Source organism: Globicephala melas, chromosome 6, assembly GCF_963455315.2.
Source record: "Globicephala melas chromosome 6, mGloMel1.2, whole genome shotgun sequence".
NCBI classification, from domain to species: Eukaryota; Metazoa; Chordata; class Mammalia; order Artiodactyla; family Delphinidae; genus Globicephala; species Globicephala melas.
In genome coordinates this window covers 92,987,432-92,999,825 of record NC_083319.1, presented here as the reverse complement: position 1 = coordinate 92,999,825, position 12,394 = coordinate 92,987,432, and the positions used below count along the sequence as shown (strand labels likewise).

The following is a 12,394-nucleotide window of genomic DNA, read 5'->3' as shown; positions in this document are numbered from 1 at the left end:
ATAAGAAAGCCAGAGAAGAGGGATAAAGATAGGGGAACAGTCAGTTGGTGGAGCAGTCAGAACACACATTTATTGATTAAGTTTGCCATCTTATATGGATGAAGTTTGTGGCACCCCAAAACAATTACAATAGTAACGTCAGAGATCACTGATCACAGATGACCATAACAAATATAAGAATAATGAAAATGTTTGAAATATTGTGAAAATTATCAAAACGTGACACAGACATAGGAAGTGAGCAAATGCTGTTGGAAAAACGGCACTGAAAACTTGCTCAGTGCAGTGTTGTTACAAACCTTCAATTTGTGAAACATGCAAATTGTGAAATCTGTGAAATGCAATGAAGTGAAGCACAATAGAACAAACTATGCCTATATAGAGTTCTTGGGTAGATAGTCTTTTTCTTTTGGTACTTGGAATGTGACATCTCACTGCCTTCTGGCCTCCATTGGTTCTGATAAGAAATCCACTGTTAATATTATTGAGGATCCTTTGTATATGATGAGCTACTTCTCTCTTGCTACTTTCATGATTCTTTCTCTTTGGCTTTAATCAGTTTGATTATGAGGTGTCTAGGTTTGAATCTCTTTTGTTATTCCCCATTTGGTGAGACAGCATTGTCATGTTTGATTTTTTGTTTCCTTTAGTTCTCAGAACATATTGAAAGTAGCTAATTTAAAGTCTTTGTCTAGTTAGTCCAAAACCTGAGTTTTCTCAGGGACAGTTTCTGTTGATTGCTTTTTTTTTCTTGTGTGTGAGACAAATTTTTTTTGTTTCTTTGCATCCCATAATTTTTTGTAGAAATTGGAAATTTTAAATAACGTGGTGTGACAACTCTGGAAGTCAGATTTCTCCCCTCCTCAGGATTTGTTGTTGCTGTTTGTTGTGGTTGTTTGTTGTAATGACTTTTCTAAACTAACTTAGTAAAGTCTGTATTTTTTGTCATATATGGTCACTGACAACTCAGCTCAGTTCATTTATTAGACAGCTAATGACTGAAAAGAGATTTCCTTAAATGTCTGAAACCATTAAGTCTCACAGTTTTTGCTGAGGGTTTCTGTGTGTGTGTTGGGGCACTCCTTCAACACTCAGGCAGCCGACAACTCTGCGTTAGCTTTTACTTCCTGCTTGTGCAAAGCTTCAAAGTCAGTCACAGGTGAGAACTAGAGCTTTTTTACATCTTTTCTGAGCAGGAACAGAACCCTGGCCATGAAAACAGCCCTCGTATACATGTAGCCTTCTAGATTGCCAGAATTATGTCAAAGCTTATTATTTCCCAGCTTTTCTTTTAAGCTTTCTGATTAGCTCACTCTTTACCCCAAATGTTATCTACTGTTTCAGGGAGCCACAATGTTAAAGAAGTGCTTCTAATTGTTTTTGACAAATGACCCTGGGGAAGAAGCTATGTTCCCTGGACAAGCTCTGAATCAGGTCAAATAAAGACAACCTTTGGAGTGGAGGATTCTGGAGAATGACCAGAAGCGTAATAATGACTGTTCTCTGGGAATAGGGCTTTGAAGGAGCCTCAATGCTCTTTTGCCCCCTCCCATGGCTATTAGGCTGCTGGTTTTCACTGTGACTGTGGGATTTGGGTTTTTAAGGCTACCATGGAGATGACAATAAAGCAAGTTAAAATGCAACAAAGCTGTTGTTCTGACAGCAGTTTGTGGTTTTTTGTTTGTTTTAATAAACATGCTCTAGGTTGCTACAAGCTTCTGGTTAATTTCCAGAGTTATGAAAAAGTTGATTATGAAACTTTCTTTGCTAGCTTTCTTGTTGCTATTACAGAGGAGAGAATTTTCAGAGGTCCTTACTCTGCCATTTTCCCTGATGTCAATAAATCTCCATTTTAAAGTTAATTTTGTTTTGGGTAAATTTCATAATGTACTAAAATGTGTGTCTATGCCTTGAGAAACTGGTTATCCTTACATATAAATTATATTTTTCCTTATTAAAATGTAATTTTAAAAAAGGAGTTCTTTCCTGTTTCAAATATGACCAGAATTTCCTAAAGGGTAGAACTGTGAATAAGTCAGAAATATTTGGCCAAACCACTCATCTGCTTTATATATATGCCTGAGACCTGGATGGTTAAAGGGGCAGTGACTAAACTCTGCTTTCTGGGTCAACAATTACTAACATTAGATTTTTTGGTTTTGACTGCAAGCTCGACTTTTGGCTAAAGTCCCTGAAAATCCTCTTTTAACAGAATGCAGAGTCTAGATGAGCCCTGGACTGAAGAGGAGGGTGACGGCGCAGACCACCCGTACTACAACAGCATTCCAAGCAAGATGCCTCCTCCAGGGGGCTTTGTAGATGCTCGACTGAAAGCCAGACTCCATGGTCCTGACACAGCCCAGGTGAGTCTTATACCTTTTCCCTTGGATGGTGGCTAACTGAACTTTCCTTTTGCTTTCTTTAACTTTATTTTCAGGTCCAGACAGAAAAACTCACAAACTTTTCCCCCTTGAATTTCACAAAGCAGAGAAGTAGGGGAAGCTTTTGTTTCAACGTCAAATGCCTTGGAGCTATATTGTGATTCCTGAGTCTGGGAGTTCCCTCTTCATCCTAGCACAAATCCCATTCTACTGTGAACTTAATGAGGAAAAGAGAGAGTTCAAGACTTCTAAAAGGCCTGGGGTGCTTTGGGTTCTCTGAAAGGAGAGTGGATGTAAGCCTTTAACATGAGATTTTTTTGAGTTTTTCTGTTTTGCGCATTTCCCTGATTTTCCCTCTAACTCGAAATTCTAGTAAGGCATTCGTTTTCTAGAGTTATGGTATCTCCATGATATCTCTTCGTTATAGGGAATTTTTTGATGTCACCTACCTTATGTGAATGACAATGACACCAATGAAATTGGCAAATAACATTGAAACCAAGTGTCAGTAGCTCTAACACTGAGAAGGAATCAGCAAGGTGGACTTGCCAAGGCATGAATGGTTATGGGTGTATGTGCTGGGTGGGAAGTATGTTCTGACACATAGATAATCTTTAACTGAAATCTATTTTAGGTCATGTTGAGTGATGTGGCTACATGTAAAAGAGCTCAATTTATGGTCATACTTAAGGAAGGGATGTGGGGGGTAATGAAAACAGGGGGCATTTGTAGTTTTGATGAGATACAGCCTCTTTCTCACACCCACACAAACTTATTCCCCAAATCTTAATGCCAACCGAGAGGCGTGAAGGGAAAATTGGGTGTAATAGGCATGCAATCCATTGGCCATTGAAGGCCCTTCTACTGTACTATGGCTTTTAAAGATGCAGAAACAAGAAGAGGATGAATTTTTCACTCTGTGTATTTATATATGTCTATAGTTTGCAGGAAAAGAGCAAACTTACTACCAGGGGAGACACTTAGGAGACCCGCTTGGCGAAGACTGGCAGCAAACACCTGTCAGGCAAGGTGAGAGGCAAGGTGAGGTGAACAAGAAACATAAAAAATACTTTTTGAAAGTGACATGCTCCCTAGTGGGTAGTTCCTCTCCTGTGGAGTGGCAGAGTGACCCACTGGAAATACCTGCTGTGGGTGTGGCTGCAGGTTCCCAGCCAGATCATACAAATAGAAATAATGGCTGTCGGGCATGTCTGAGGGCACACATCAGATGACGCCGCCCCTGGCACCAGGACCAGCTCACTGCCCCCACCCGCCCCAGTGCTTCCTGCACCCTGAGACTTTCCTCCTAAGGCCTTTCTCTGGCAGGAGGGCTTGACTGCCCAGGGTCTGAGGAATTCACCTCCCCAGGGGCACCTGCACCCATTTCAAACGGGGCTGGCTTGGGAGACTGTGGGGCGTGCTTTGTGTTGTCCCTCAGCTCCCCAGCAGGGCTGAACCCCGGTGGCTCCCAACAGTAGCTTGTAGCTTTCCCTTCCTTGCCTCACCCCTGCCTTCCCTCTCCAGGGTCAGCTTCAGGAAGAGTGGAGCAATGCCGGCCCTTGGCAGAGATAGTACCAGGGATACAAATCCCTCACAAGCCCTGGGTCCTGTCAGAGGACACTTCCACCTCTTATTCAACCTCTTAGCACGCACCTAACTCCCACATTAAAAATTATATGGCTATTGAAGGACCATTTAGTTTAAACTAACCGCTAACATGTCTCTATTCTCTAGACAGTTATTGCTACACATACATATATGTGTGTGTATGTATACATACATTTTTGAAGTCCCTTTTAATTTTAAACTTTTTCCCACCTCAAACATTTCTATAACTTTCAATAGCTCTGGGGCCCTGACTACTAACTGTTCAGGGCCTGGAGGAGATGGAGTGACAAATGAGCTAAGATCCAATGTACACTTCTGGGTATAGAAATTTACATTTGTTGGTTTAACATTAAGGCTTTTCCATTCATTATTGACATTTGCTCTGGCAAGTAATTGACTATATATATATATATATATTTTTTTTTTTTTCTTTGCGGTACGCAGGCCTCCCACTGCTGTGGCCTCTCCCATTGCGGAGCACAGGCTCTGGATGCGCAGGCTCAGAGGCCACGGCTCACGGGCCCAGCCGCTCCGCGGCATGTGGGATCTTCCCGGACTGGGGCACGAACCCGTGTCCCCTGCATCGGCAGGTGGACTCTCAACCACTGCGCCACCAGGGAAGCCCTTGACAATATATTTTTAAAATTTCCCCCGATGAAAGAATTTCATGTCTTGCCTGCCCCAGCTGAAAGATGACCCATCCATACTGCCCAGCCAGTAATCCCTAAAACCCAGTCAGTACACCACATGGTTCTATCTCAGAATAGGATGGAAATAGCACATTAAAGTTATAACTTTGCCAGAGGCACTTTTTTTTTTTTTAACATTTTTCATCTTTGTTCTATACACATTTAAAAAGTATTATACAGCAATTGTGTACATAGACATATAACTGCTAAAGATTAAAGGAGACACATTACTTACATGAGATATTTACTCTATTGAAAATTCATCAGGTTTATTTGAAAATGACATCTTTTTTTATGTTCAAGTTATTCCAGCCAGATCAAAAACAGACAATGGAAGAAGTTCACCAGGGCAAAAATGAGCCTTACACAAGTTCTTGTGTAAAGAGAATAAATAAATTTCAAGTTCTTATTTGTAAGCAATAAATATATTTTCCATAGAACAAATACAAATGTTCCTTATTGATCTGCTGGCAGCCATTTCCCCTAAATGAAACTGAACTCTGGGTACCAACACCAGGGAGGGTGTGTCTCCCTGCCCCCGGCTCAGCACCTGCCAATGTCTGAAGTGGGAAAGGGCTGTCATCAGCAACTTATTCATTGGGCTTTTGATCTTTTTAAAGATTAGTTTGTAAAGTTGTTTTTACAGTCTGAATTGTCTGCAGTTCATACAGACATCTGAATGGAAGATAGTCATCACTAAGCCACGACTCGTAGCGCAGGAACGACCAGTGATGCATAGAAACCACGTCCGGGGAGAGGAGTAGACACAGCTCAGGAATTTGTGGAGATGCTCTCCAGAGACGGGATTTTCGCAGGACACCTGCATTCTCACGCTTACAGGCCAGAGACAGTGGTGCTGCCAAAAGTCCTTTAGTGGGCTCTTGGGAAAGCTTCTCCCAAAGCCCTGAACCCACTCTAGCCAGATGGATTGAGCTGACTTCCACAGCCCACCACCTGGAGAGGTGACCTCTCTCCAGGCCCAAGGCGATCTTGAGAGTGTCTGTGGAAGCCTGTTAGAAACAGTGATCCCATACAAAGAATGGGATCGTGGCTCAAGCAGGGCGACACCCTTCATTCGCCTCAGGCAACAAGAGCAGGGACAGCTTGACCCTGCCTTAACAGAGTCTTGGTCCAGCTGGGAAGTCCCACGAAGGCACAAGCCTGACTCTGTTTTAGAAGGAAGGTGCCTCATTCATTAGGAAGTAACTTTCTAATAAAATGGGGTCACAGCACCTGCACTGCATTTCTAATGGAGTTAACATATGAAGCATTCCCCTACACTTAAAAAAAGAACAATGAAAATAAGGCCTGTTGTTCTTCTGCTCAGTTATTTTGATCTCAGGCCTTTGTAAAGGGGATGAGGAGGCTGAGGCAGCTTCTGCAGCAGGTGTGCCCCCCCCACCTGCTCCCCCCAGCCCGGGTCAGAGGCGCCTAGGGTCTTGGTAAGGCTCCTAACCTTCACGGCGTCCATCATCCTTGGCCAGTAGGTCTCATTTTGACAGGAAGGAGTGGAGAGCATCCTAGCAGAGTACAACAGGGTATGAGAGGGTCAGAGAGGAGACTTAATGGATGGGCATCTGAAGCAAGGATCTTCCTATGAATGGGCTAAAGGAACTTTTCTGTGAATCACTGGGTAGCTTAACATGAATAGCTTTACGATCAGAAGAGAAAAGAGGGCTGTTTTCTTGTTGCAGGGTCCTTGGACATCTACAGCATACCGGAAAGGAAATCGCATGTGACCCCTACGGGAGAAGCCCCCACCTATGTCAACACCCAGTGCATCCCGCTGCAGGCTGGGCTGGCCGCGGGCAGCAGTGCAGAAAGCAGCCCACGGAAAGACCTCTTTGACATGAGTGGGTTTCCATCTGCCACTGGATTTTTCTCTTTTGAGGCTGTTTTTTTGCATTGTCTTTTGTTTGAAATCTGTGCAATTACTGAATTTTCTTCTGGTGGGGTTTTGATGAATGACACTGATTAGCTGTATTTTTCTGGGTTATGATTGAGCTTTTCAAGGCTTTGAATTTGGCCAACCCCTGCTTTGGAATTACAACCTTCTCTGCAGTCCAGAGGCAAAGCAGCTTCCCTTTTTTTTTTTTTTTAATTAATTAATGTATTTGGCTGTGTTGGGTCTTAGTTGCAGCACATGGGATCTTCGTGGTGGCATGCGGATTTCTCTCCAGTTGTGACATGTGGGCTCCAAAGCACACGGGTTCAGTAGTTGCAGCATGCAGGATTAGTTGCCTCACGGCATGTGGGATCTTAGTTCCCCGACCAGGGATCGAACCCGCTTCTCCTGCATTGGAAGGCGGATTCTTAACCACTGGACCACCAGGGAAGTCCCCCCACCCCCGTTTTATAATTGACTTTGCTCTTGAAGATCGTATTGAGACAAATGATATACATAAATGCATTCATTTATTTATTCACTTAGGTATTAATTGGATATTGTGTGCCAAATACTGTATCAGTTTTAAGGATGCCAAGATGAAATGGCTTGGCCCCTGTTTTCATAGAGCTCTTAGTCTGTTGAACAAGACTAACATATAAGCAAGAAATTGTAATATACCCTCTTGTTTGCCTACATACACTCACTTTCCCTCTCACTTTTTCTCTTTCTCTCTCCCCTTCTTCCTCTCTACTGAACACCTACCATGTGTCAAATACTAGTCTACTTACTGGGGATATACAGGAAAACCAAATAGACAAAGTCCCTACTCTCATGAAGTTTAAATAACCACCATGTGTTACCGGTAGTGACAGGTAATCTGATGAAAAATAAAACGGGATAAGAAGAGTAACCCCAAACTCCTGTTGATTGCACTGTAGTATGATGTGTACCATGGACCTCTGTTTGGCATATAGATTGGGAAAAATAAATCACCCGTGATTAATGAAAGTGTAAATTGTTGTTAAGGAATTTTGAAAGAGCTTCCCAAGCTCACAAACAGCTTTACATCCCCAAATTTCTTTTTCAATTTCCTTGAGAATTTTACAGGCTGAAGAGGGAAGGAGAGGAGACTAGCACTTAGTGAGTTTCTACCACGTGGCTAGGTGCTTATTATTTTATTTAATTTTTGCAATAGTCCTACGGGTAGATATTATTATTATTACCATTTTATAGAGGAGGAAACAGAGAACCCTAGAGGTTTGGTAACTTCACTGCTGGTTCACCACATACAATACATACCTGTTATTGCATGTGGGTTAGGACAGGGCTGAGTGCTTTTATAAACAGGCTGCACCATGACAACAAAAGTCTATTTTCCCCCAGAATGGGACACTGGACTCCCATTCTGATTTTAAAAATCACCAGAGCCAGAAGAACTGTAGAAGCATCTAGTCTAATCTCTTCATTTAAAAAAATGTGGAAATAGCCTAGGAGGTATGAAGCAACTTCTCAAGAGGCAGAGCAAAGTGGTAGCTCCAGTTGTAACGATATCTCCCAACATCAGTTTAGTAGTTGTATTTATGGTCAGACAATTTTCACTGTTTAATTTAGTCAATATACCAGTGACTCTTGGCCCCAGAGCCTGAGGAGAGTTAGATTTGGCTGGGGTTTGAGATGGGAAAAATGAAAGCCAGACCTCCCTTTTTTCATCCATCAATTTCTACTCCTACTCCCAAAACTAGAGAAGGGGAAACCGAAAGTATAAAGAGCCCTGGAGAGGCTAGTATCTATTGAAAAGTACGGAAAAATAGACCTAGCACTCTGTGTTTATCTTGAACCACTATAGCTAAATAATGATGGTGGTAGTGGTGCTGTTAGTGATGGTAATGGTACTGATGGTGGTGGTGATGCTGATGATTGTGGTGATTGTGGTGATGGTGATGAGGGTAATGATATGGTGATGGTGATGATGGTAATGGTGGTAATGAAGGTGATAATAATGATAAGATGGTGATAGTGGTGTTGGTGATGATGATGATGGTGATGATGATGTTGATAGTGATGGTGATGATGTTGATGCTAGTGGTGGGGCTGAGGTGATGGTGATTATGATGGTGATGATGATGTGTGGTAATGGTGATGGTGGTGATGATGATGATGGTACAGAAACAGAATACAAATTTTCAACTACTCCAGGTAATCAGGGAAAAAGTAGAATAAAAAGAGAAAATCTACGAACATAATTTTAGCCCATAGTTTTAACCTCTTTTTTGCCCCAAATCTGTAAATCATTTAACAAGTGTCAAAATGATTTAGTTTTGGTTTCATTTATTCACTTCACTTCTGCCCATTCTCTACCACCATTTAGCAAACTGGTCTGATTTTACAGCACTCACTGAATATTTATGGGTACAAACTATGTCCCAGGAAAAATGTTGGACTAGAGGGATGTTGCTGTGCCCAGGAGAGAACCATTCTTGCTCTTGTGGTGCTTGCATTGTAGTAGGTTGGCAGTGGGGTCCTAGATAATCATCACAACACCTTACACTTGTGTGGCACTGGGGGCATTTTTCAGAGTGCTGTTGTACATATTGCCTTGTTTGAAAATCGAACATTGAGATTTAATTAGATGAGCCTGGTGACTTCTCTTACCGCTGGTATTTGTGGCTCTTAGAGCCATGGCCTGCAGTGAGAAGTATGTTCTGAAGGGCATAAAATCAAGCTCAATCTCAAACACTCACACAAGAGCCTTTTTCTACAGGGAAACAAGTGAAGGTCAAGGGGAGGTAGAGCTCCTAGCCTGGGGCAAGTCACACAAAATGCACCCAATAAATGTCAGTTTTCTTCTCTTTTAAGAATTCACCTAATACAAAAATTTTAAAAGAAACATTTGTTGGGCTGGGTTTCAGTTTTGCATGAAATCAAAACCTTGCAACTTTGTGTATTTTCTTTGGTATTGGCAGGTTTTTATTCAGAAGAGAACACATTTGTTGAAGAGGCTAGCCAATATTCCAGAGAAAGTAGATGGCATGTAATATTCATGGCCTCTTGCAGCGTGCAAAAATGGAGTCATTCTAACTAGTGAGGCAAAGGGTGTGCTTGAGTCTTTGGCACAAGACACAATGCCCAGCTGTCTTGGGAAAGCAGACTCATCAGAATGAGTCATGCCAAGATTTGGGCTTTGCTTTCAAATGCTTGTTATGATGAGTCTTGTTGTATTACCAGCCAGTCATTTTTCTCTACTTCTTTTTTTTCTGGTAGAAGTTGCCTTTACATTTCCAGCCCTCACATTGTACTGTTTATCATTTGTTCTCCTTGGGATTGACGTGTTGCTGGCAAATGTTGTTGGCAGAACCTTTTGAAGATGCTCTCAAGAACCAGTCCTTGGGGCCTGTGTTGAGCAAGGCAGCCTCCGTGGAGTGCATCAGCCCCGTCTCACCCAGAGCCCCGGATGCTAAGATGCTGGAAGAGCTGAAAGCAGAGCCTTGGTACCAAGGGGAGATGAGCAGGAAGGAGGCAGAGGGGCTACTGAAGAGAGATGGAGACTTCCTGGTCAGGAAGAGCACCACCAACCCAGGCTCCTTTGTCCTCACTGGCATGCACAATGGCCAGGCCAAGCACCTGCTGCTCGTGGACCCAGAAGGCACGGTGAGCACAGGTCGGAGTGTGGCCTGCACTGGGCAACCTCCCTCCGACAGTCTACCCTGGGTCACTGCACTGGGGACCACTTTCCCTCCTCTACTCACATATGCCTGCTGAGTCCTGACGGTCACTTCTTCAGGGCCCTGGAGACCAGGCCCAGAGGACTTATGCTTTCAGGCCAGAGCCAGGCTACAGGAGCCCATGGTCAGGACCCCCTGTGCAAGTTACAAAACTTGGAAATCCCCAGGGCCTGGGTTGAAAGGTTTAATTCTCATGTTCTTTAAAATAAATACAAAAACTGAGAAAGTTGTCCTTTCAGATATGTTCATAGTGGACAAAGAAGTACAGGGCTCCTGGGCTTTTAATATTTACCTCAAATATCTCTACAAGTTGAATCACCAGTTTTTATTTGCAGGTTATAAAATGTGATGAAGAAGTAAGTAAGCCTCCTATTAATTAGTCTCTTGCTTTCCCACCCAGAGAAGTAATACCTCATGACAGTGATTTTGGCACTTCCTGGCAGTACAGTTGTGTCTGAATAATTCTATGGGGTTGACTGAATATACCATCTTTCAGTCAATAAATAAATTTGACTTCACCCTGGCACAGTCCAAGAATTACTAAGTTTAATAAATATAGTTAACTTAGCCTAACCATTGAGTAAATTCCAGGATTGTTGTTTAAAATTTTTTTATCCAGTGAAAACAAAGCAGCAGGTAGAGTTATCTCAATAGTGGTTAAGAACATGGCATTTAAAAAAAAATGTATTGAAGTGTAGTTGATTCACAATGTTGTGTTAATTTCTGCTGTACAGCAAAGTGACTTAGTTATGCATATATATATATTCTTTTTCATATTCTTTTCCATTATGATTTATCACAGGATACTGAATATAGTTCCCTGTGCTATACAGTAGGACCTTGCTGTTTATCCATTCTATATATAATAGTTTGCATCTGCTAAACCCAAACTTCTAATCCTTTCCTCCCCAATCTCCCCTTCCCCTTGGCAACCACAAGTCTGTTCTCTATGAAGGACATTGCATTTTTTGATTGACAGGTAGGGATGAAGACAGTCTTCAGTTGAACTTGGACACAATTTAACTGTTTGTGTTTGGGGAAAGAGGCGGTGTTACCTGAGATGATTTGTTGCCTCAGGCGTCTAGACTAAGTTGCCTGCACACCTCAGCTCCCTAGACCTCTGCACCTTCTCTTCTCTTCCCTTCCATTCTCCAGCTGGGCAACCACTTCCCATGAATGTAACATATATCCAATTCACCTTCTTTCGTTGTGTGGATTTTTTTTTGCATATATGCACACCAGGGAAAATGCATATTTTGTGTTTGTGTGTTTCAGAAATTTGCAAACAAACATGATGTTATTCCACAAATCATTTCTTTCTTTTTCCCTTCGGTACATGTTTTTAAGATCTGTCAGTAGTGCCTTCCATATACTGAATTGTTACTTGGGTGGGCCATCTGGGGCTCACTGGATACACCATCTGCACATCACTTCCTGAGCTCTCTTGTGAAACATTGAAAAACTAAAGGTGCTGCAAACCTCGTGCCTGTTTCCCCTGCACCTGGGATGGTCTCTCTGGGGCATATCCCAGGAGTGTTTGATCATAGGGTGTACATACATTTAATGTCATCAGGGGTTGCATCTGCATCCAGAATGGCTGGGCTACTGACATGTGCAGCAGCAGAGTGTGAGGGTCCCACACCCACCCTTTCTCTATCTAGTTTTGCTAATCTGGTGCGGGTGGGGAGTGAAGTGATGTCTCATTGTTTGCTGTGCAATTCTTTGATTGCACTTTAACAGGTTTTTCCATAAATTTTATGTTCCTATCTTTCCTCCATGTTTCTCTTTTAATCTTCTTATTGGGTTTTCTTGAGTTTATTCCAGCAATAGAATCTCCATATGTACTCTCCCACATCTTCACCTATGAGACATTCTTCATCAGATAAAAGTCTTTTTTTGGGGAATGTAGCTGAATCCATCAATTTTCCCCTTTATGCTTTATAGTTTTGAGTTTTAAAAGGTTTCTCACCTACAAATCACAGATGTACGGTACTATATATTTTCTCCTACTAGCTTTATTGTTTGTCTTTCACATTTACCTTTCAATTCCAACTGAAGTTACTTTGGAAGATGATATAAGATAGGACCCAACATTTTAAAAATCGC

General features: G+C 42.2%; 1 protein-coding gene across 5 annotated transcripts in view; it reads left to right on the top strand.

Moving 5' to 3' along the window:
* SHC3 (SHC adaptor protein 3) overlaps positions 1–12,394 on the top strand; it is a 150,356-nt gene that overhangs the window by 111,105 nt on the left and 26,857 nt on the right. For 4 of the 5 annotated variants that reach the window (XM_060301206.1, XM_060301207.1, XM_060301208.1 and 1 more), the window contains exons 9-12: positions 2,213–2,363; positions 3,323–3,422; positions 6,373–6,531; positions 9,919–10,214. In XM_060301206.1, the coding sequence (XP_060157189.1) occupies positions 2,213–2,363; positions 3,323–3,422; positions 6,373–6,531; positions 9,919–10,214 (706 nt within the window). The remainder of the gene's footprint in view (positions 1–2,212; positions 2,364–3,322; positions 3,423–6,372; positions 6,532–9,918; positions 10,215–12,394) is intronic. The other variant, XM_030832493.2, reaches the window with a different exon arrangement.